Source organism: Gigantopelta aegis, chromosome 15 (genome assembly GCF_016097555.1).
Source record: "Gigantopelta aegis isolate Gae_Host chromosome 15, Gae_host_genome, whole genome shotgun sequence".
Lineage (NCBI taxonomy): Eukaryota > Metazoa > Mollusca > Gastropoda > Neomphalida > Peltospiridae > Gigantopelta > Gigantopelta aegis.
In genome coordinates this window covers 28,634,621-28,655,708 of record NC_054713.1, presented here as the reverse complement: position 1 = coordinate 28,655,708, position 21,088 = coordinate 28,634,621, and the positions used below count along the sequence as shown (strand labels likewise).

The 21,088-nt window shown below is 36.5% G+C and overlaps 1 protein-coding gene across 8 annotated transcripts in view; it reads left to right on the top strand.

Moving 5' to 3' along the window:
- The window catches only part of LOC121390769 (zinc finger protein rotund-like), a 176,016-nt gene that overhangs the window by 143,293 nt on the left and 11,635 nt on the right, over nt 1-21,088 (top strand). For 5 of the 8 annotated variants that reach the window (XM_041522677.1, XM_041522683.1, XM_041522684.1 and 2 more), the window contains exons 4-7: nt 2,330-2,395; nt 9,718-9,747; nt 14,428-14,514; nt 19,708-19,919. In XM_041522677.1, coding sequence (XP_041378611.1) covers nt 2,330-2,395; nt 9,718-9,747; nt 14,428-14,514; nt 19,708-19,919 — 395 coding nt within the window. The remainder of the gene's footprint in view (nt 1-2,329; nt 2,396-9,717; nt 9,748-14,427; nt 14,515-19,707; nt 19,920-21,088) is intronic. The other 3 variants (XM_041522679.1, XM_041522682.1, XM_041522678.1) reach the window with 2 other exon arrangements.

Genomic DNA, 21,088 nt, shown 5'->3' with positions numbered 1-21,088 from the left:
GTTGAGTGCGTCGTTAAATAAAACAATTCCTTCCTTTTTTTATGCATGCTCAGGTCCAGTTGACTACAGTACAAATATTGCACTAATACAACTGTAATGGAAGTTGCCATATTTGTTACTCAACACAGGAGTGGCTATATATACACAGGAGTGGCTATATATACACAGGAGTGGCTATATATACACAGGAGTGGCTATATATACACAGGAGTGGCTATATATACACAGGAGTGATATTCTGTGGGAAATCCCTATTTAAGATGACCACACCCCATCTAAACTTGCACAGGTTACATCTATAGTTTAAGAAATAATGTTTTACATACATGTACTTCATAAAATGCCACACAACACAAACATACCTGTGAAAGGAAACAAAAACATGCTTATGAAAGTAGCCTTTATAAACCAGCAACATTGAGCCATTTTTTATTGCCCACTCAAGGCTCATGTAAAAGTTTGTTTTGTTTAACAACACTGCTAGAGCACATTGAAACATCTGGTCAGTTTGACACAGTCATAGAGAAAAAACCCAGTATATTTTTCCATGGCCTTTGGTATACCAGTCATGGTGCACTGGCTGGAATGATAAATAGCACCAACAGTCTTTGAAGTAGACAAGCCTCACCTATATTTAATGCACTGTTAAATATACCAAACAACAAAAGAAAACATACATAATAGTATATATATATATATATTTATTTTTTTTTTTTTTTTTTTTTTTTAAATTTAAAATTATTGTGTTTATAATCTGATTAGATTTTGTGATTATTACAGTTACTGATGTCCATTTTAACAGTCTTATTTTCCAAGTTAATTTTATCATTAAAAACAGGTTTTTTTATGTTGTTGTTCAGTATATTATCTGATCTGTATCTATCAGACATGCTTTCATGCAAGCGTAAAGTATATGCAAGTGCAAATTAACTATTTATACGTTGCACATTTCTGTTTGTATATTGCAGTGTGTGTGTGGGAGGGGGGCTTTTTACATTCATACAACTTGGGTATTCGGGCACAGGCCAAATCTAGCAAGACTCGAGTCTGTTAACAGCTAGGACTGGACTACCCATAAAGGGAGAGCACTCTCATTTAAATTTTTTACGTTAACTATTTATACATTGCACATTTCTACATGTATATTACTTGGGGCGTGGCTTTTTACATTCATACAACTTGGGTTTTGATGAGTACCCAAGTACACAGGCGCAGGCCAAATCTAGTAGGACTCGAGTCCGTTCGCAGGACTGGAGTACCTGTAAAGAAGGGAGAGCACTCTCATTTAATTAGATTTTTTTACATCACTTTGTCATATGCTTGCCACTAGTTTTGTTACAGAGCTATGAGACATGGAGGGAAAACAAAAGTCAAATATGTGGAACCATTTTTATTTAGATCTAGAAAAGAACAAAACTAAATGTCGTCTGTGCAGTATTCATCTTAGTTAAACCGGCAGTACTAGAAGTACAATGCGAAAGCACCAGATTTCAAAGCACCCTAGATTGACTATAATACAGTGGACAATGTAGGACATTAAGTTCAGCAGTAACTAATCAGTGATACAAGTTATCAAGTGATACAAGTTACACAATAATTATATGATTATGCCCTAGTTTCTCTTTTTAAATCTGGTCATCCATTTGTCAAAATACTGAACGTATCAACCAGTTTGTAAATGCAATACAATGGCATGATTTGGCATCCATTTTCAGTGATGTTTGTTTCACAGTGATGTTTGTTTTGTTTAACGACACCACTAGAGCACATTGATTTATTAATCATCAGCTATTGTATGTCAAACATTTGGTAATTTTGACATATAATTTTAGAGAGGAAACCCACTACATTTTTCCATTGGTAACAAGGGATATTTTATATCCACCATCCCACAGACAGGATAGCACATACCACGGCCTTTGAATACCAGTCAGGGTGTACTGGTTAGAACGGTCATTGCCATTGTGTTTCATTATTTTAGTAAGTTCAAACTATTACAAATGTTTGTTTTCTTTCAGATTATTGCAAGTGTTTGTTTTCTTTCAGACTATTACAAATGTTTGTTTTCTTTCAGACTATTACAAATGTTTGTTTTATTTCAGACTATTACAAATGTTTGTTTTATTTTCAGACTATTACAAATGTTTGTTTTATTTCAGACTATTACAAATGTTTGTTTTATTTCAGACTATTACAAATGTTTGTTTTATTTCAGACTATTACAAATGTTTGTTTTATTTCAGACTATTACAAATGTTTGTTTTATTTCAGACTATTACAAATGTTTGTTTTATTTTCAGACTATTACAAATGTTTGTTTTATTTTCAGACTATTACAAATGGAAGACCAGCAACCACAGCTCGGCAGACCACAGTGAGTTGGACAAATGTGAATGTGATTTTCATTTCTTACCTCTATTAAGTATATAGAGATTATTATCAAATACTGCAGGCCCACAGAAATGACACCTGGAGTGGTGGTGGTTGTGGCGAAGGGGTGGGGGGTTGGGGGGGTGCGCAATGTCTAGTTGGGGGAGGGGGGGACTGGGCATACATTTTCATTTGGGCCATAGATAGCCCCCCCTCCCCCCCCTCTGGTTCCTGTGGGCCTGTATATTGAAATCTTTTGTTTCATGCGCATACATTTTAATTGCTTTACTAAAAAACTAAATTTCAAATTCGTGGATTGAAAAGGTAGCATCATAAATTCGTATCATATATGTATACATGTATGTAAAATTATATTTTCATGTATGATTTCATATATTTATGTGTACTGTCATGGTCATAAGTAAAGTCATGCTATGTATACTGTACTATTCATAAGTAAAGTCATGCTATGTATACTGTACTATTCATAAGTAAAGTCATGCTATGTATACTGTACTATTCATAAGAAAACTGTAGGCTATGCTGTACATGTATTGTCATATTCATAAGAAAAGCCATGCTATTTAGTGTTATGTTCAATAGAAAAAAAAGAAAAAAAATAGTTTTATTTAACGATGCACTCAACACATTTTATTTACGGTTATATGGCATCAGACATGGTTAAGGACCACACAGATATTGAGAGAGGAAACATGCTGTCGCCACTTCATGGGCTACTCTTTTCGATTAGCAGCAAGGGATACCTTATATGCACTATCCCACATGGTAGTACATACCACAGCCTTTGATATATGAGTCGTGGTGCACTGGCTGGAACGAGAAATAGCCCAATGGGCCCACTGACAGGGATCGATCACCGACTGCACATCGAGCGAGCGCCTTACCACTCGGCTGCGTTCCGCCCCTATTCAATAGAAAGGCCACGCTGTATGTACCGTTCTGTTCATAAAAAAAAGTTTGCTTAATTTAACAACACCACTAGAGCACATTGATTTATTATTCATCAGCTATTGGATGTCAAACAGTTGGTAATTTGGTAACTTTGACGTATAATCTCAGAGAGGAAACCCACCACATTTTTCTATTAGTAGAAAGGGATCTTTTATATGCACCATCCCATAGACAGGATAGCACATACCACAGCCTTTAATAAAAGAGTTGTGGTGCACTGGCTGGAATGATAAATAGCCCAATGGGTCCACTGACAGGGATCGATCCCAAACCGACCACTCATCAAGCGAGTGCTTTACCCACTGGGCTACATCCTGCCCCTGTTCTGTTCATAAGAAAGATCATCTCAAAATTGAATTATGCCGAAAAGATTAAATTTGTTATCATTTCTGAAACCACAACTCCTTGAAATATTAAATTACTCCTAATTGATATCAACATGTATGTGGCATAAAACTGACAGATACTGTGTATACAATCAATACTAGATAGTATGAAGTTGATGTTTGGATGATTATGTAACTCTAGGTACTGGACCAGGCACATTTGCACTGAGCTTTCTGATTGGTTCAATGGGGGGAAAAAAATGAAAATGTTTTATTTAATGACACACTGAACGATTGGTTCAATGAGTACATAACATGATTCTGAAAACTATTTTTATTGAGATGAGTTGCTCATATAACCATAATTTATAATTTATATTTATTTCATGCTAAAACTGATTTAGCAAATAGACTGTTACATGAGCCTGTAAACCGTTCTCCAGACATTGATAATTTTAACAAACACAGAAGCTAATGAGATTCAAAATGAATAATGGTAAATAATTAAAAGATAAAGTTAAAGTCTGTTTGTTTAACGACACAACTAGAGCACATTGATTAATTAATCATTGGCTACTGGATGTCAAACAGTAATTATGACTCGTAGTCATTAGAGGAAACCTGCTACATTTTTCCATTAGTAGCAAGGGATCTTTTATATGTACTTTCCCACAGACAGGAAAGCACATACCACAGCCTTTGACCAAGTGTGGTGTACTGGTTGGAATGAGACAAAAATTCAATCAGTTGAATAGATCCACCGAGGTGGCTTAATCCTGCAACGCAAGCACCTCAGGCGAACACTCAACCGACTGAGCTACATTTGTAAATGCCGCCCCCATTGTCATTTGTTGTTCAGTAATAGTAAATCCTTCTCCCCCACTCCCACCCTCAAGACAAAACAATTTTGTCTTTCTCGACATCATTCAGTTTTAAGATGATCCCAAATTGCAGCTGCAGGTATCTTCTGAAATAATCTTAATAACATTTAAACACAGTTGTCTTCCTTGATGTTTTATTCATATACGCTGAACATCAAAAGAAACACAAATTTTAATTTATTTTTCTTTATATTTTTTTTTACAAATTTATTCAGCTTGAAAGCCATTTGTTTTATTGTCTTTTAAAATTATTGATGTCTTGTTAACATTTTACGCCCATTTTGACCGTATGTTTACCGAATTAATTATATCACGAGGATTTCCCTAGCTTGTGTGTCGGGATGTAGCCCAGTGGTACAGCACTCGCTTGCTGTGCGGTCGTTCTGTGATCGATCCCCGTTGGTGGGCCCATTGGGCTATTTCTCGTTCCAGCCAGTGCTCTACGACTGGTACATCAAAGGCCGTGGTATGTGCTATTATCTGTGGGATGGTGCATATCAAAGATCCCTTGCTGCTAATCAAAAATAGTAGCCCATGAAGTGACGACAGCGGGTTTCCTCTCAATATTTGTGTGGTCCTTAACCATATGTCCGATGCCATATAACTGTAAATAAAATGTGTTGAGTGCATCGTTAAATAAAACATTTCCTTTCCTTTCCCTAGCTTGTTTTAAATTAACATGGTGTGAGATTAAACAAGTCTTTTTCAATTATAAATTCTAATATTGCCTTCATAAAACACTCAGAAAATGTATTATTAATTCATAAAAATATGTCTGTTTTATATTTTGCCATTCATTTATTAAAGCAAGCACATTAATTATATTTATTTTTATTTCAATTGGTTTTTTTGTCTTTAATATTAAAAAATATGCCCTGAAAATGGTGAAAATGCCCGGAAAAAGTCTACCACGCTTTGCCAACTTTGTATGGAAACCACTAATAAATGTACAGTCAGACCTCGTTACAATGACCATGTTCGTCCCTGGGTCACTTTGTTGTTATCTCAAAATTGCCATTGTATCGAATTGTCATGAGTTACACATATATTAAATATGTTTTTAAAAAACATCGTTAAATATATTAAACAAGGGTCATTCACCATCAGTCTAATCATTCCTTGGTTAAAGACATCTACAACTGGTACCTGTTTCGTTTACAAAATATCATACAAATAGAAGACATGATTGTCCGAAGTTAATCCTTTAATTGGTTGACTAAAGGCTTATTTGCAAAAGCAAGACATGTCTACACATTTAGCAGACATCGGTAGCTCGGACAGATTGTGAAAAAAAAATTGGGGGCAGTTTTTATTACAGTTCAAGTCAGTATTACAATTCAGGGCAGTTTTTATTACAATTCAAGACATGTATTACAATTCAGGTATTTATTACAATTCAGGGCACTACAGGGGCATCTCTCTGAGCTGAATATAGGGGTGCAGAGATTTCTTTAATAATATTTTCAGTGAATAAGGGATACATTACCAAGGGATTTATGTCTGCTGTAAACGTAGTTCCAGTCCAGTGGATGCTCTGTTCACAAAGCTTCCCCTAAAACTAAAATTACTTCTGATATTAGCTACTATATTGTCATCAGTTCATTAATGCCTGCGTGCATTAGACTGTTCGAAATGAGTATGCTGTTGTTTTGTGCTGATGATCCTTGGGTTCAAGGCTGAAATAAATAATTGAATTGATATCGTGCACACACATACACATACACACACACACACACACACACACACACACACACACACACACACACACACACACACACACACACACATATACTGAACAAAATAAGAAACTTCCGCTAACTTTGCTTGAACATAACTTGATGAAAACAAACCAGGGGAATAATTGTTATATATGCGTTTAAAGAGTGTTCCATGATGCATTGTTTGGTGCAAAAATCATGGCCATAGGTTAACAGAAACTGGGAGAAATTTTGACCAAGTGTGGTAGGGGTTAAAAAAACACCTCACCCTCTTAATAACGGGTATGACCACCTCTTGAATTGACCACTGCAGTGCATCGCAGGTGCATAGAATTGACTAAAGTGTTGATTTCTGCCTGTGGAATATTGTTCCATTCCTGAATGAGCGCTTGACGAAGTTCGTTGACGTTAGCGGGTGGGTTGGGACGACACTTCAATCGTCTGTCCAGACTATCCCAGACATCCTCGATGGGGTTGAGATCAGGACTTTTAGCGGGCCAGTCATCAATGAAATCAATGTTATTTGTCCTAAGAAAATTTACAGTGTCTCTAGCTGTATGAGAGATGGCATTATCATGCTGAAAAATCGAGATGTTGGCGTTGTTATGGAACAGAGGAATGATGTGATGAGCGAGAATGTCATCGCGGTAACGTTGAGCATTTAAATTGCCATCAATGATGACTAGTGGTGAACGATAACCATGGGCAATGGCTGCCCAGAGCATGACACAACCTCCACCCCACGATCTCGTTCAAGAACACAACAGTCAGCATAGCGTTCATTTCTCCTACGGTAGACGTGCACCCTGCCATCACCACGTTGTAAAGAAAATCTGGATTCATCCGAAAAAAGAACGGTATTCCAGCGTCGCCGTATCCAACGAGTGTGTACACGTGCCCAATTAAGACCATTTAGACAATGACGTTGCATTAAAATGCATCCGACGTAAGGACGTCGTGCATGTAAACCGTTCTCCCGCAGACGATTATGAACAGTTTGCCCACTGATTCGGTTATTATGAAGCCCAGGTGTGTTAGCAGCAGTAGCAGTGGAAGTTTGGAATCGATTGTGCAAATGCTTGTTCATGATATAGCGGTCTTGACCACGTGTTGTAACACGCGGACGACCACGACGTGGCAAATCGTTGGTGCTTCCTGTCGTTCGAAATCGTATCGCTCGACTAGAACTCCCAACATGCCTTGCAACGTCTTCTGTCTACATGCCAGCATCAAGCATGCCAATCGCCCGTTCGCGTAAATTATTGGGTATTCTTGGCATACTAAAAATGCTACAATGTAAAACACGTTAATATTTTTACAAATTTTGAAGCATTTTCGTTCACTTGACAACAATGTCAGTAAGACAAGTAAAACAAATTGACCAAATACTACACGGGACATGTTGAACCATGCATGCATGTGCAAATTGAATTTCACGTTGTCGACGATTAACAGTGCAAAAATAATCGATAAAATTCATGAATCCTGATAATACATCTCAAGGCTAATACTACCTATATAATTCCATTACACAATGAATTCTTTAACACAACAAATACTATATGTACAAATCGGAAGTTTCTTTTTTTGTTCAGTATATATATATATATATCTGTAACACTAGTATTAATTGTTTGTTACATTGGGTTTAACTCTTAATCTAGTTTAGTATACTAATACTAAACACAAACACTGTCGGTTCACTACAAGATCAAGGATTCTAAGTGGCTGTGTGTGTACTGCCAACGTGCTTCAGAATCTGTGATTATGTAATTGATCCCTGTCGGTGGACCCATTGGGCTATTTCTCGTTCCAGCCAGTGCTCCACAACTGGTGTAACAAAGGCCGTGGTGTGTACTATCCTGTCTGTGGGATTGTGCATATAAAAGATCCCTTGCTGCTAATCGAAAAGAGTAGCCCATGAAGTGGCGACAGTGGGTTTCCTCTCTCAATATTTGTGTGGTCCTTAACCATATGTCCGACACCATATAACTGTAAATAAAATGTGTTGAGTGCGTCGTTAAATAAAACATTTCCTTCCTTCCCTTCCTGTGATTATGTAATGTCATTGTAAAGAGGTGTTTTCAGACATCAGATGCACGTTTGTTCCTAATTTGCTCTGTCGGTGTCGGAAGGTGTGAATTCCGGTGTAATAAACAGAATAACACTGATGTACGTTTGTGCCCGACAATTTGTGGTTGGATGGTGTAAATGTTGTAGTAACGACGGTCGTTGTAACGAGAAAAAAGAAAGAAAGAAATGTTTTATTTAAAGTAAAGTTTGTTTTATTTAACGACGCCGCTAGAGCACATTGATTTTTTATCTTATCATCGGCTATTGGACGTCAAACATATGGTCATTCTGACACTGTTTTTAGAGGAAACCCGCTGTCGCCACATAGGCTACTCTTTTTACGACAGGCAGCAAGGAATCTTTTATTTGCGCTTCCCACAGGCAGGATAGCACAAACTATGGCCTTTGTTGAACCAGTTATGGATCACTGGTCGGTGCAAGTGGTTTACACCTACCCATTGAGCCTTGCGGAGCACTCACTCAGGGTTTGGAGTCGGTATCTCGATTAAAAATCCCATGCCTCGACTGGGATCCGAACCCAGTACCTACCAGCCTGTAGACCGATGGCCTGCCACGACGCCACCGAGGCCGGTTGTTTTATTTAATGACGCACTCAACACATTTATATACGGTTATATGGCGTCAGACATATGGTTAAGGACCACACAGATATTGAGATAGGAAACCCGCTGTCGCCACTTCATCGGCTACTCTTTTCGATTAGCGGCAAGGGATCTTTTATATGCACCATCCCATAGACAGGAAAACACATACCACGAGCTTTGATGTACCAGCCATGGTGCACTAGCTGAAGCGAGAAATAGCCCAATGGGCCCACTGACGGGGATCGATCCCAAAGCATCAAGTTTTATCATTTGGCTACATCTCGCCCACTCATTGTAACGAGGTCTGACTGTATTAAAATGTTTGCATTTCTTTTGTTGTCCAGTATAATATAAAACAGTAGAAGATGTGTTGATTATCACTAAACCCTGGTTAAAATCCACATCAGTGGATATATATGTTCTTTTATCAATATCTTCTGCCGCTGCTTATTGATCAAGATTAAAAGTAAAAAAAAAAAAAAAAAAAAAATCTATTGATGCTGCAGTACTGTGAAGAGCTGTAATGTTTGAAAACCTGTAATAGGGTTAATTTTGTGCATGTCATGCAGGTTTAATATCTTTTCATCGCATGACGCACACGCGTCCGTCAGATGTCGTGTAGCTGATTAGGATGCTGACTGGTTTCAACATGTGTATTAAACTAGCCTGTATCACACGGCCGGCTGTTGACATGCACTTTATTATCTTAGTAAATTATATCATTAATTTTGACTTTCTAAAGTGTTTCTTTTTTGTTTTTCTTCTCTTTTAGATTTGAGTGGGCTGCCATGGCCAAGGAAAGGTAATCTACGTTTTTACGTTGGTACAAATAATAATGACAATTTAAAAACAAGAATGATATATGCCATGTCAATGCCATACAAACTTTGTATAGGACAGCATGTGACACTTAAATGCATTCCATAGTCCTACTTTCTTAGTTGATACACAGTCGAGTTGTCGGGACTGAATGAGTACTAGTATTCCTGAAGGTGTGAAGATCGGTTATTTGCTGCACCGTATTGCCATTGTTTTAAATATCCCTATTATATAATAGTAAACATTTACTGTGGCCACTTAATACAGGTATTTTAGCGATTTTAGGATCCGATTTGGGTGGCAGTTGGCCGTGTTAGACAGGTGGCCACTTATTACAGGTGCATCTACATTAAAAATCATTTGGGAGGGAAAAAAGTGGCTGCATAAGGCAGGTGATTGCTGAATACAGGTGGCCGCTAGGACAGGTTTGACTGTATGCTGTTATTTGTTCATATCACTGTTCTCGTAATACTCAAACATCTGTATGTCATTTATACAGCACACTATTGATCAAAATTTAGATTTTGGTACTTTCGGGTTTTTAAAAAAATTGATGGAGAACGAAGTACTGTTGTTGACTTTTGTCCCATGTGGTAACCTTGTTTTCGACTTACTTTATAACCTAAAAAGGCACTAACTTCAGTAAAAATAAAAAGAGAATTCCCCATAAAAGAACAGTTCTGGTCCAGAATGCACATTTGTATGTTACAAAATACATTTATCACATAGTTTGAAAATGGTTTGAAAATGTTTTTATCACGATAGTAAGACTGAATAGGTATGTAATAAAAAGCTCTTATTGATCAAATAGCATGCTGACATATGCTGCATGCACACTCAGTTAGCATGTGTATCACCAATATCTAAATCAACAATGGCATAGTGCTCAAGCAGGGCTCAAACTGAAAAGACTTTTTGTGTAGCCATTTTTCTTATAAACAGTTTGTTTGTTTTGTTTAACGGCACCACTAGAGCACATTGATTTATTAATCATTGGTTATTGGATATCAGACATTTGGCAAATTTGACATATAGTCTTAGAGAGGAAACCCGATACATTTTTCAATTAGTAGCAAGGGATCTTTTATATGCACCATCCCAAAGCCAGGATAGCACATACCACATATGGCCTTTGATGTACCAGTCATGGTGCACTGGTTGGAGTGAGAAATAGCCCAATGGCCCACTGATGGGGATCGATCCCAGACCAACCGTGCATCAAGCGAATGCTTTACCACTGGGCTACGCCCCGCCCCTTCTAATAAACAGAATATTTCTTCAGTTTTCTACAAATGTTTGAATAAGTCACTAGCCCTCACGGAAGCTTTGGCTAGTGCCCTATGTATTATAGCAATACAGTTGATAATTTCCACTAGCCCTCACGGAAGCTTTGGCAAGTGCCCTATGTATTATAGCAATACAGTTGATAATTTCCACTAGCCCTCACGGAAGCTTTGGCTAGTGCCCTATGTATTATAGCAATACAGTTGATAATTTCCACTAGCCCTCACGGAAGCTTTGGCTAGTGCCCTATGTATTATAGCAATACAGTTGATAATTTCCACTAGCCCTCACGGAAGCTTTGGCTAGTGCCCTATGTATTATAGCAATACAGTTGATAATTTCCACTAGCCCTCACGGAAGCTTTGGCTAGTGCCCTATGTATTATAGTAATACAGTTGATAATTTCCACTAGCCCTCACGGAAGCTTTGGCTAGTGCCCTATGTATTATAGTAATACAGTTGATAATTTCCACTAGCCCTCACGGAAGCTTTGGCTAGTGCCCTATGTATTATAGCAATACAGTTGATAATTTCCACTAGCCCTCACGGAAGCTTTGAAGCTTATAGGCTGAGTTTCCACTAGACCTCATTTGTATTGCCCTAGTATTATAGCAGCTGATAATTTCCACTAGCCCTCACGGAAGCTTTGGCTAGTGCCCTATGTAATATAGCAATACAGTTGATAATTTCCACTAGCCCTCACGGAAGCTTTGGCTAGTGCCCTATGTATTATAGTAATACAGCTGATAATTTCCACTAGCCCTCACGGAAGCTTTGGCTAGTGCCCTATGTATTATAGTAATACAGCTGATAATTTCCACTAGCCCTCACGGAAGCTTTGGCTAGTGCCCTATGTATTATAGTAATACAGCTGATAATTTCCACTAGCCCAGTCCATACATTCACAAGCCGGGGACTGAGGGCTAGTTGCTTTGTCGAACCCTGATTTCTTTCAAAATTATTAAAATGTAGTTCATTTAAGGAATATTTTATTACTCAAAGCCTGTAATGTTGTAGCGACTTTGTATTAAAAATTATCAATAGGCTAATTTGGCAATTGACAGCGTAAGCCCTGCTTAATTTTATTAGAGAGTATACGGTACATACAATACCTGACTACTCTGTGTGGCCATATGTTCTAGCGGTGGGGATTAATAATTAATTAAGGGTAGGCTTGATGGGTGGCATGTGCATCTGTTACACAAATAAATATGCTGAATTTTTTTTACTATGTAATATAACTGGTTTACTAGAAGTTAAGCCATTAGCCAAAATAATGAGATAACATAAAATAGCTTTGATAATGATGTTTGTTTTAAAAATAAATATGTGAAAAAAATATTACTTAAATATACTCTTCAAAAAAAGTAGGGAAACCTGAAATATTAATGTTAGACAGAACATACGTTTTGACCACAGACATCTTAGTAAAGAATGTTCAGGTCTGTTTATCAACACATCGAAACGTGTGTGTGGGGTATCATTCTCGATTTTGACAATTTCCAGAAAAGTCCATTAATCACTGTGGAACATTATTTCTGTCAATCTTTTTCATTTTGTTGATCATATAGTTATTATTGTTTTGTTTTTAGTCATTTTTATTGTTTGAATTTGCGATTTACTGATAAAAAAACTTCAACTTTCAAATTTCACTTCTGACATCAATCGTCCTTCAAGATCTTTGGTGGTCATAAAATCTACTGTAATACTGAACTACCGGTTGTAATGTTTACCCATTTAATTCACTATTATCATATAACCATTCCCCACAGCTAATATACCTTACAATTTTGGCAGTTGTAAATTCTTATTAGAGTTCCTCTACTTTTTTTGAAGGGTATAGTAAGATAAAAGGGCTGGATGTAGCACAGTGGGTGAAACACTCGCCTGAAATTCTTTGATCATAAGATTGAATCTCATCAGTGAACCCATTCTCTGATTGTCTAAGGCCATGGTATGTGCTGTCCTGTCTGTGGGAAAATGCATATAAAAGAACTCTTGCTACTAATGGAACATTGTAGCAGGTTTCTTCTTCTGAAGACATAAAAATTGCCAAAGGCTCAATATCCAACAGCCAGTACTTAAAGAGACATTCCTGAGTTTGCTACATTGTTAGATGTTTCCGACTAATAAAATATTTTCTACAATTAAACATACATATTAAATATATTTTATTGTTTAGAATATCAGTGTCTGTATATTTGATGTGTTTCTGGTCATCTTAATATTTGTAAGAGGCCCAAACTGGGTTTTGTCTTCAAATAATTTTGTACATACAAAAAAATATATTTTAGGAAATAAAATGAAATTTAACCTAGTACAACTATTAGAACAATCAGAAATACATTTAATATACAGCCACTAATATTTTATGCAGACAAATATATTTGATATGTAATTACAACCATTAAAAAGTCTCTGTTAATCGATAACATCTTAAAAATTGCAGCGAACTCAGGAATGTCCCTTTAATACATTAATATGCTCTTATTGCCATTAACAAATAAACTCAGCAGTATGATTCATATCTAAATGATGTTGTTAGCCTCTAGGCTTTTGTTAACATTCGTTTAACTTATTTTATTTCTGCTTCAATTTCTATGTATGTATTTATATACCAATGTTTTAACTGTTGATATACAGTGAAACCCCTCTAAACCGGACACCCTTGGAACCCAGTAAAATGTCTGGTTTTAAGAGGTATCCGGTTTAGAGAGGTTAAGTTCTTTACTGATTTTTAAAAAAAAGGACTGTGAAAAATGTCTGGTTTTGAGGGAATTCCAGTTTACAGAGGGTCCTGTTTTGAGGGAATTCCAGTTTACAGAGGGTCCTGTTTTGAGGGAATTCCAGTTTACAGAGGGTCCTGTTTTGAGGGAATTCCAGTTTACAGAGGGTCTGGTTTTGAGGGAATTCCAGTTTACAGAGGGTCCTGTTTTGAGGGAATTCCAGTTTACAGAGGGTCTGGTTTTGAGGGAATTCCAGTTTACAGAGGGTCCTGTTTTGAGGGAATTCCAGTTTACAGAGGGTCCTGTTTTGAGGGAATTCCAGTTTACAGAGGGTCTGGTTTTGAGGGAATTCCAGTTTACAGAGGGTCTGGTTTTGAGGGAATTCCAGTTTACAGAGGGTCCTGTTTTGAGGGAATTCCAGTTTACAGAGGGTCTGGTTTTGAGGGAATTCCAGTTTACAGAGGGTCTGGTTTTGAGGGAATTCCAGTTTACAGAGGGTCTGGTTTTGAGGGAATTCCAGTTTACAGAGGGTCTGTTTTGAGGGAATTCCAGTTTACAGAGGGTCTGTTTTGAGGGAATTCCAGTTTACAGAGGGTCTGGTTTTGAGAGGTTTCACTGTACTGTGAATGAGAACATTTTGTTTTTAATTTTAGATTTCATTCGAGATGGACGTCCCCTGCTCAACAGCCATAGCCATAACCACAACCATAACCACAACCACAACCATAACCATAACCAAGGTAAAACTCTTATTATAGTCAGATGATGGGATGTATGGTCAAAATCAAAATCACAATCATAACCACAACCATAACCACAACCATAACCATAACGACAACGACAACGACAACCATAACCATAACCATAACCACAACGACAACCATAACCATAACCAAGGTAAAACTCTACTATAGTCAGATGATGGGATGTATGGTCACAATCAAAATCACAACCATAACCACAACCATAACTATAACCATAACCATAACCAAGGTAAAATTCTTATTATAGTCAGATGATAGGATGCATGGTCACAAACAAAATCACAACCATAACCACAACCATAACTAAACTCCCATTTACAACTATAACCAAGGTAACAAAGTCTCAGTTATAGTTAGAGAATGGGTTATAGTCACAACCATAACCACAACCACAATTACAGTGATAACCATAGCCACAATAACAACCATATGTACAATGAAATAGTTTTTGTCTGAGAAAACTTGATAGAAAATAAGTTACCTTTATGCCCGTCTTGTGAAAAAAAAGTTTGCCATCATGCCCCTCCAACTTGCCTTGGTGCCTTATTTCTGTTATTATTACCACAATCACAAGTACAGCCATAACCACAATCATAACCACAACAAAGGTAGATCTCAGCTATATAGTCAGGGGGATGCGATATAACCACAATCACAAGTACAGCCATAATTACAATCATAACCACAAACATAATTCAATCATAACCACAACCATAATTACAATCATAACCACAACCATAATTCAATCATAACCACAACCATAATTACAATCATAACCACAACCATAATTACAATCATAATTACAACCATAATTACAATCATAACCACAACCATAATCACAATCATAACCATAATCACAATCATAACCACAACCATAATCACAATCACAACCATAATCACAATCATAACCACAACCATAATCACAATCATAACCACAATCACAATCACAACCATAATTACAATCATACCCACAACAATAATCACAATCACAACCATAATTACAATCATAACCACAACCATAATCACAATCACAACCATTAACTAAGGTAAGTCTCTATTGTAGTCAAGAGTTGGAATATGTAACATTAACCACATCCATAACCATCTACATGTATTTCCTTAAAAATACCTGATAAAAATATATAAAACTTTTCACTGTAATTGGAATTACCACATGCATTTTGATGAAAACAACTTCCAAATTGTTAATTTTAACTTGTTGAAATATAATCCGAAATAAAAATGTCACAATTATGTGATTTTAATAGAAACGCACACAAAGGCTTACCATATAACCTAAAGTTATTGCCATTGTTCAGAGCTATCTCCAGTTCAAATACAGGGCATTAGGATTTGTTTCATGACACTTAGAAGTGTAAAACACAAATTTACATATATTGGCTTGGTCATTATAAACTTTATTCTGTTATATACCTTTTTTCTTTGTCTTTTTTTTTAACATACCCTATACATGTAGTTAAGGAAAATAAATTATGGCCTTAAATAGATTAAGGCTATTTTTTAAGATATGCTTTTCTAAGCTGGCTTTGGCCAGATGAATTAGCATGCAGGTGCAGCAGCCATTGCGTGGGAGTATGAACTGAATAATCAGCTATTAAAGGCTTTAATATGATGATCGAATTTCAGTTTTTATATTGTCCTGCAGCTTTCAAACTGGATATGGCAATATGACTTCTGGAAAAACTTACAGGTGCAGACCCTGGTTTCAGCCTGTAAAAAATAGACACCAAGTTTTAGTTAATCTACAAACCTGGGACCTAATGCACTAAACTCTTGCGATCTTGCAGTGCAATGCTAAAAGACTTGCAAAGAGGATGCTTTGTTGTCTAGCAGAGCCTAAGAGACCTTTGTGAATTAGGCCCCTGCAACACACATTTGGATATGGTCATAATAGAGAGCAGCTAAAGTCTGTGATGTTTAAATGGGGAAATAAAATTCCAATAATATTTATTTACATGCTCATATACCACTAGAGTTTCAAGCATGTCTGTCCTGGGTCCGGTCTCTGGATGGGGAAATACAGTCAAAAATAACTTGAGCTTGTCTGTTTCACCATTACGTCTTAAACAAACATGCGGTTTTTTTTTTTAAAACTAGGGTATGTCGCTTTAACTTTTATAAAATAGCATTTAACTTAGTTTGACACAATATTTGCCTGGTGAGAGGCAGGACATACAGTCCAGTGGTAAACTTCTCATTCAGTCCGGATACAATTCACATCGATAAGCCCATTGGCCATGAGCTACTTCTTGTTCCATGCAGTGCACCACGACTGGTATATATCAAATGCCATGGTATGTGCTGTCCTGTCTGTGGGATAATGCATATACAATATCCCAGGGTGGGACATAGTCCAGTGGTAAACTACTCGCGTGGTGTGCACTCAGTCTGGATTCAGTTCCAGCCAGTGCACCACGACTGGTATATCAAATGCCATGGTATGTGCTGTCCTGTCTGTGGGATAATGCATATACAATATCCCAGGGTGGGACATAGTCCAGTGGTAAACTACTCACCTGATTATATTCAGTGCAATATATTAAATAATTTTGTAGGTATGAAAAAATATATTTTACGAAATAAAATGAACTTTGACCTATAGTGCAAATACTAGAACAATCAGAACAGCCACTAATATTTTATTTAGAAAACTATATGTAATCTTTGGTTACAATCATTACAAAGTATCTGCTGGTTGAGATCATCGTAACAATCGGTCTGGGGTCGATTCCCGTCAGTGGACCCATTGGGCTATTTGTTGCTCCAGCCAGTGCACAATGACTGGTATATCAAAGGCTGTGGTATGTACTACCCTGTCTGTGGGATGGTGCATATAAAAGATCCCTTGCTGCTAATCGAAAAGAGTAGCCCATGAAGTGGCGACAGCGAGTTTCCTCTCTCAATATCTGTGTGGTCCTAAACCATAAGTCTGACGCCATATAACTGTAAATAAAATGCATTGAGTGCGTCATTAAATAAAATATTTCTTTCTTTCTTTTTTCGTAACAATCACCAAAAACACAGGATAGTCCCTTTAAGCAAAGTGGTTTTATTTAGTTAAAAAAAATTCTGTGTCCTTACTTTTCGTTTTCTTTTTTTCTTTTTGTTTATAAATCTTTTTTAGAGTTTGTGGAAATACACTGAACAATGCATTCAAAAATACGCTGATGAGATGGGTAGGGTAGTTCAGACACAAATATTTAATGTTTTCCTACTATAAAAAATCTTTACTGATTAAGTGCCTCAAAGTCTGTTCAGACTGCAGCCATCCTAATTGATTCTCATTGCATGTATACAGTTCAAATTTGAAAAGAGGCAGCAGTATAACTGTTGATTTGCCATGTGGTCAAGTTGGCGTCTGCTACTGACAATCGGCTAGTGTTTTCCTCCCTGTGCCTGGTGTCCAGCGACCCACATATGACCACACTGCAAACTGATGCCACACAGACTCTCGCATATAGATTTTACTGCACAAAGTAACTATTTAGATATTTTCTCTCCAAACAGAACAGCCCTATTTTTTTTTTTTTTTTTGAAGAGTTAATTAATGCCTACTGTTAGCTGTACTATTACAGTGTAAAAAGTGTTTGCCTATAAACAGAACATAAAGCTTATGTCATTTAATCTGTTAATTATGTTTGAACATTAACATTAAGATAAGTAAAAAACAAACATAAATAAAACCCTTTAATAATGCCTGAGTTTATATCCTTTTTTGCCTCAATTTTATAACCCATATTTTTTCTCTCTTTTTTTGTAAGTTTATCCACTCTAAAATAATGTAACTAAATATCAGAAGAAGTTATGCAAACTGAGGTCATATATAAACTGCATAGTCAAAGTACAGCCTGTTTTAAATTTGTTCTGAAGATACTGTACAATTACAAACATTCAGTGATCTCAACCAATATAATAGTGTCTTAATTCCTGTGTAATTCTTCCCATCATCATCATCATCATAATAATAATCATCATCATCATCAACATCATCATCATCATCAACATCATCAACATAATCATCATCATCAACATCATCATAATCATCATCATCATCAACATCAACATCATCATTATCATCAACATCATCATCATCATCAACATCATCAACATAATCATCATAATCAACATCATATAATCATCATCAACATAATCATCATCAACATCATTATCATCATTATCATCATCAACATCATAATCATCATCAACATCATTATCATCATCATCATAATCATCATCATCATCACCATCATCATCATCATCATCATCATCGTCATTATCATCATCATCATATATTTGTAACTAATGTATAAATTGTAAATTTAAAATAAAATAAAATATAATAATAAAATCCTGAACTTTAAAACTGTGGATTTTCAGTGCTTTAAAATAAAAGCCTATTAAATTTTAGCAATAAAAAGATAAAAAGTGTTTTGAAATGCCATAACCACTTATGAAGGGTACTTATTAGATGTTATGGTTTTTTTTATGTATCACATTATTTTCTGGCAGAAAGCCTGATCCCGATTTATAGAGGATATTTCATGTTTTTTGTCAAATATGATTTATATCTCATTGAGTGAAGTTTGCAATCATATCTCACAAGGCGTGCAAGCGCGACATGTGTGATATGATTGCAAACTTCACAATATGAGATATAAATCATATTTGACAAAAAACATGAAATTTTCTATTTATTATATAACTTTTGGCAATTTACCTTTATTTTTAAAATGCCAGCAGCACAATAGTTCTGGTTTTCTTACAGTGAAGATAACACTTTCCAAAGTGACGATAACACTCAATTTTCACTTAAAAATGTGTTATCATCACTGAGTGACTGATAGCACTTTTATTTCACTGATATTTTAAGATATTTCACTAAATGTTATATAATAAATTGTGATACAAGAATTCTCATAATACCCATCCCTATTTGTTACACATGACTGGTATATCAAAGCCCGTGGTATGTGCTATCCTGTCTCTGGGATGGTACATATACAAGATCCCTTGCTACTAATAGAAAAAGGTAGCGGGTTTCCTCTCTAAGACTACTGAATATGTCAAAATTACCAAATGATTATAAAAAAATATCAATATGCTCTAGTGTTGTTGTTAAACAAAACACCCTTTTTTAATTTGTTGCAGGCGGGCTGAACAACCAGGAGAACATCAACCATGGCCAGGACATGCACCGCGCCAGCACCAACAGCACAGGCAGCTACGGCAAGGGCAGCAGCTCTGGCAGTCTCAGCAACACATCAACCCCAACACACACCCCCAACACACCCCTGGTTGTCCCCCAGCCCGTCAAACCGAACCGGGCTAACAAGACGTACCAGTGTAAGATGTGTGACCAGGTAATAACGGAGAGCTTCGTATACATCTGTGTTATATATATTACCCAACCACTCATCAAATAACCTGTGTACTGCCTACTCATCATCAAATAACCTATGTATTACCCCCTGTTAAATAACCTGAGTATACCCTACCAACTGTCAAATAACTTTATGTTAAATAACCTGAGTAAACGCTAACCCCTGTCATATAACTTGTGCATACTTACCCCTAACCAAATAACTTGTGTATACCCTACTTCTGTTATACGAGCTGTGTATACCCTACCCTTAACATATAACCTGTGTATATACCCTACCTCTGTCATATAAGATTTGTATACTTACCCCTAACCAAATAACCTGTGTATACCCTACCTCTGTTATACAAGCTGTGTATACCCTACCCTTAACATATAACCTGTGTATATACCCTTCCTCTGTCATATAAGATGTGTATACCTACCCTTAACCAAATAACCTGTGTATACCCTACCTCTGTTATACAAGCTGTGTATAGCCTACCCTTTACCAAATAACCTGTGTATATACCCTTTCTCTGTCATAAGTTGTGTATACCCTACCCCTTAACATATAACCTGTGTATGTATCCTACCTCTTCTCATGTAAGCTGTGTATACCCTATCCCATGCCAAATAACCTGTGTATACACTACCTTTGTCATATAAGCTGTGTATACCCAACCCCTTAACATATAACCTGTGTATATACCCTACCTCTGTCATATAAGCTGTGTATACCCTACCCTTTGACATATAACCTGTGTATATACCCTACCTCTGTCATATAAGCTGTGTATACCCTACCCCTTAATATATAACCTTTGTATAATGTACAGTAAAGTACGCTTATAACGAACTGCAAGGGACCAGCTTCATTGGTTCGTTATAACAGTAGTTCGTTGTACACATTTGCAGAAGTTGGTAATTTTTATTCCGAAAGTCGGCCATTTTGAATTTTGAACTCAATATAATAGTAAAATAAATAAAAAATGCCTTGGTGATTAAAAGACATTTATAAAAAATATATCATTTATTACAATCAATAAATACAACAAAACATTACTGAAAGATCACATCAAAAGAGTTTAGTGAATTACATGTACCTAATCACGTTTCGTCACGTAATCACTAATCGTGGTTTGTTTACTCAGCGTTGGACGCATAACT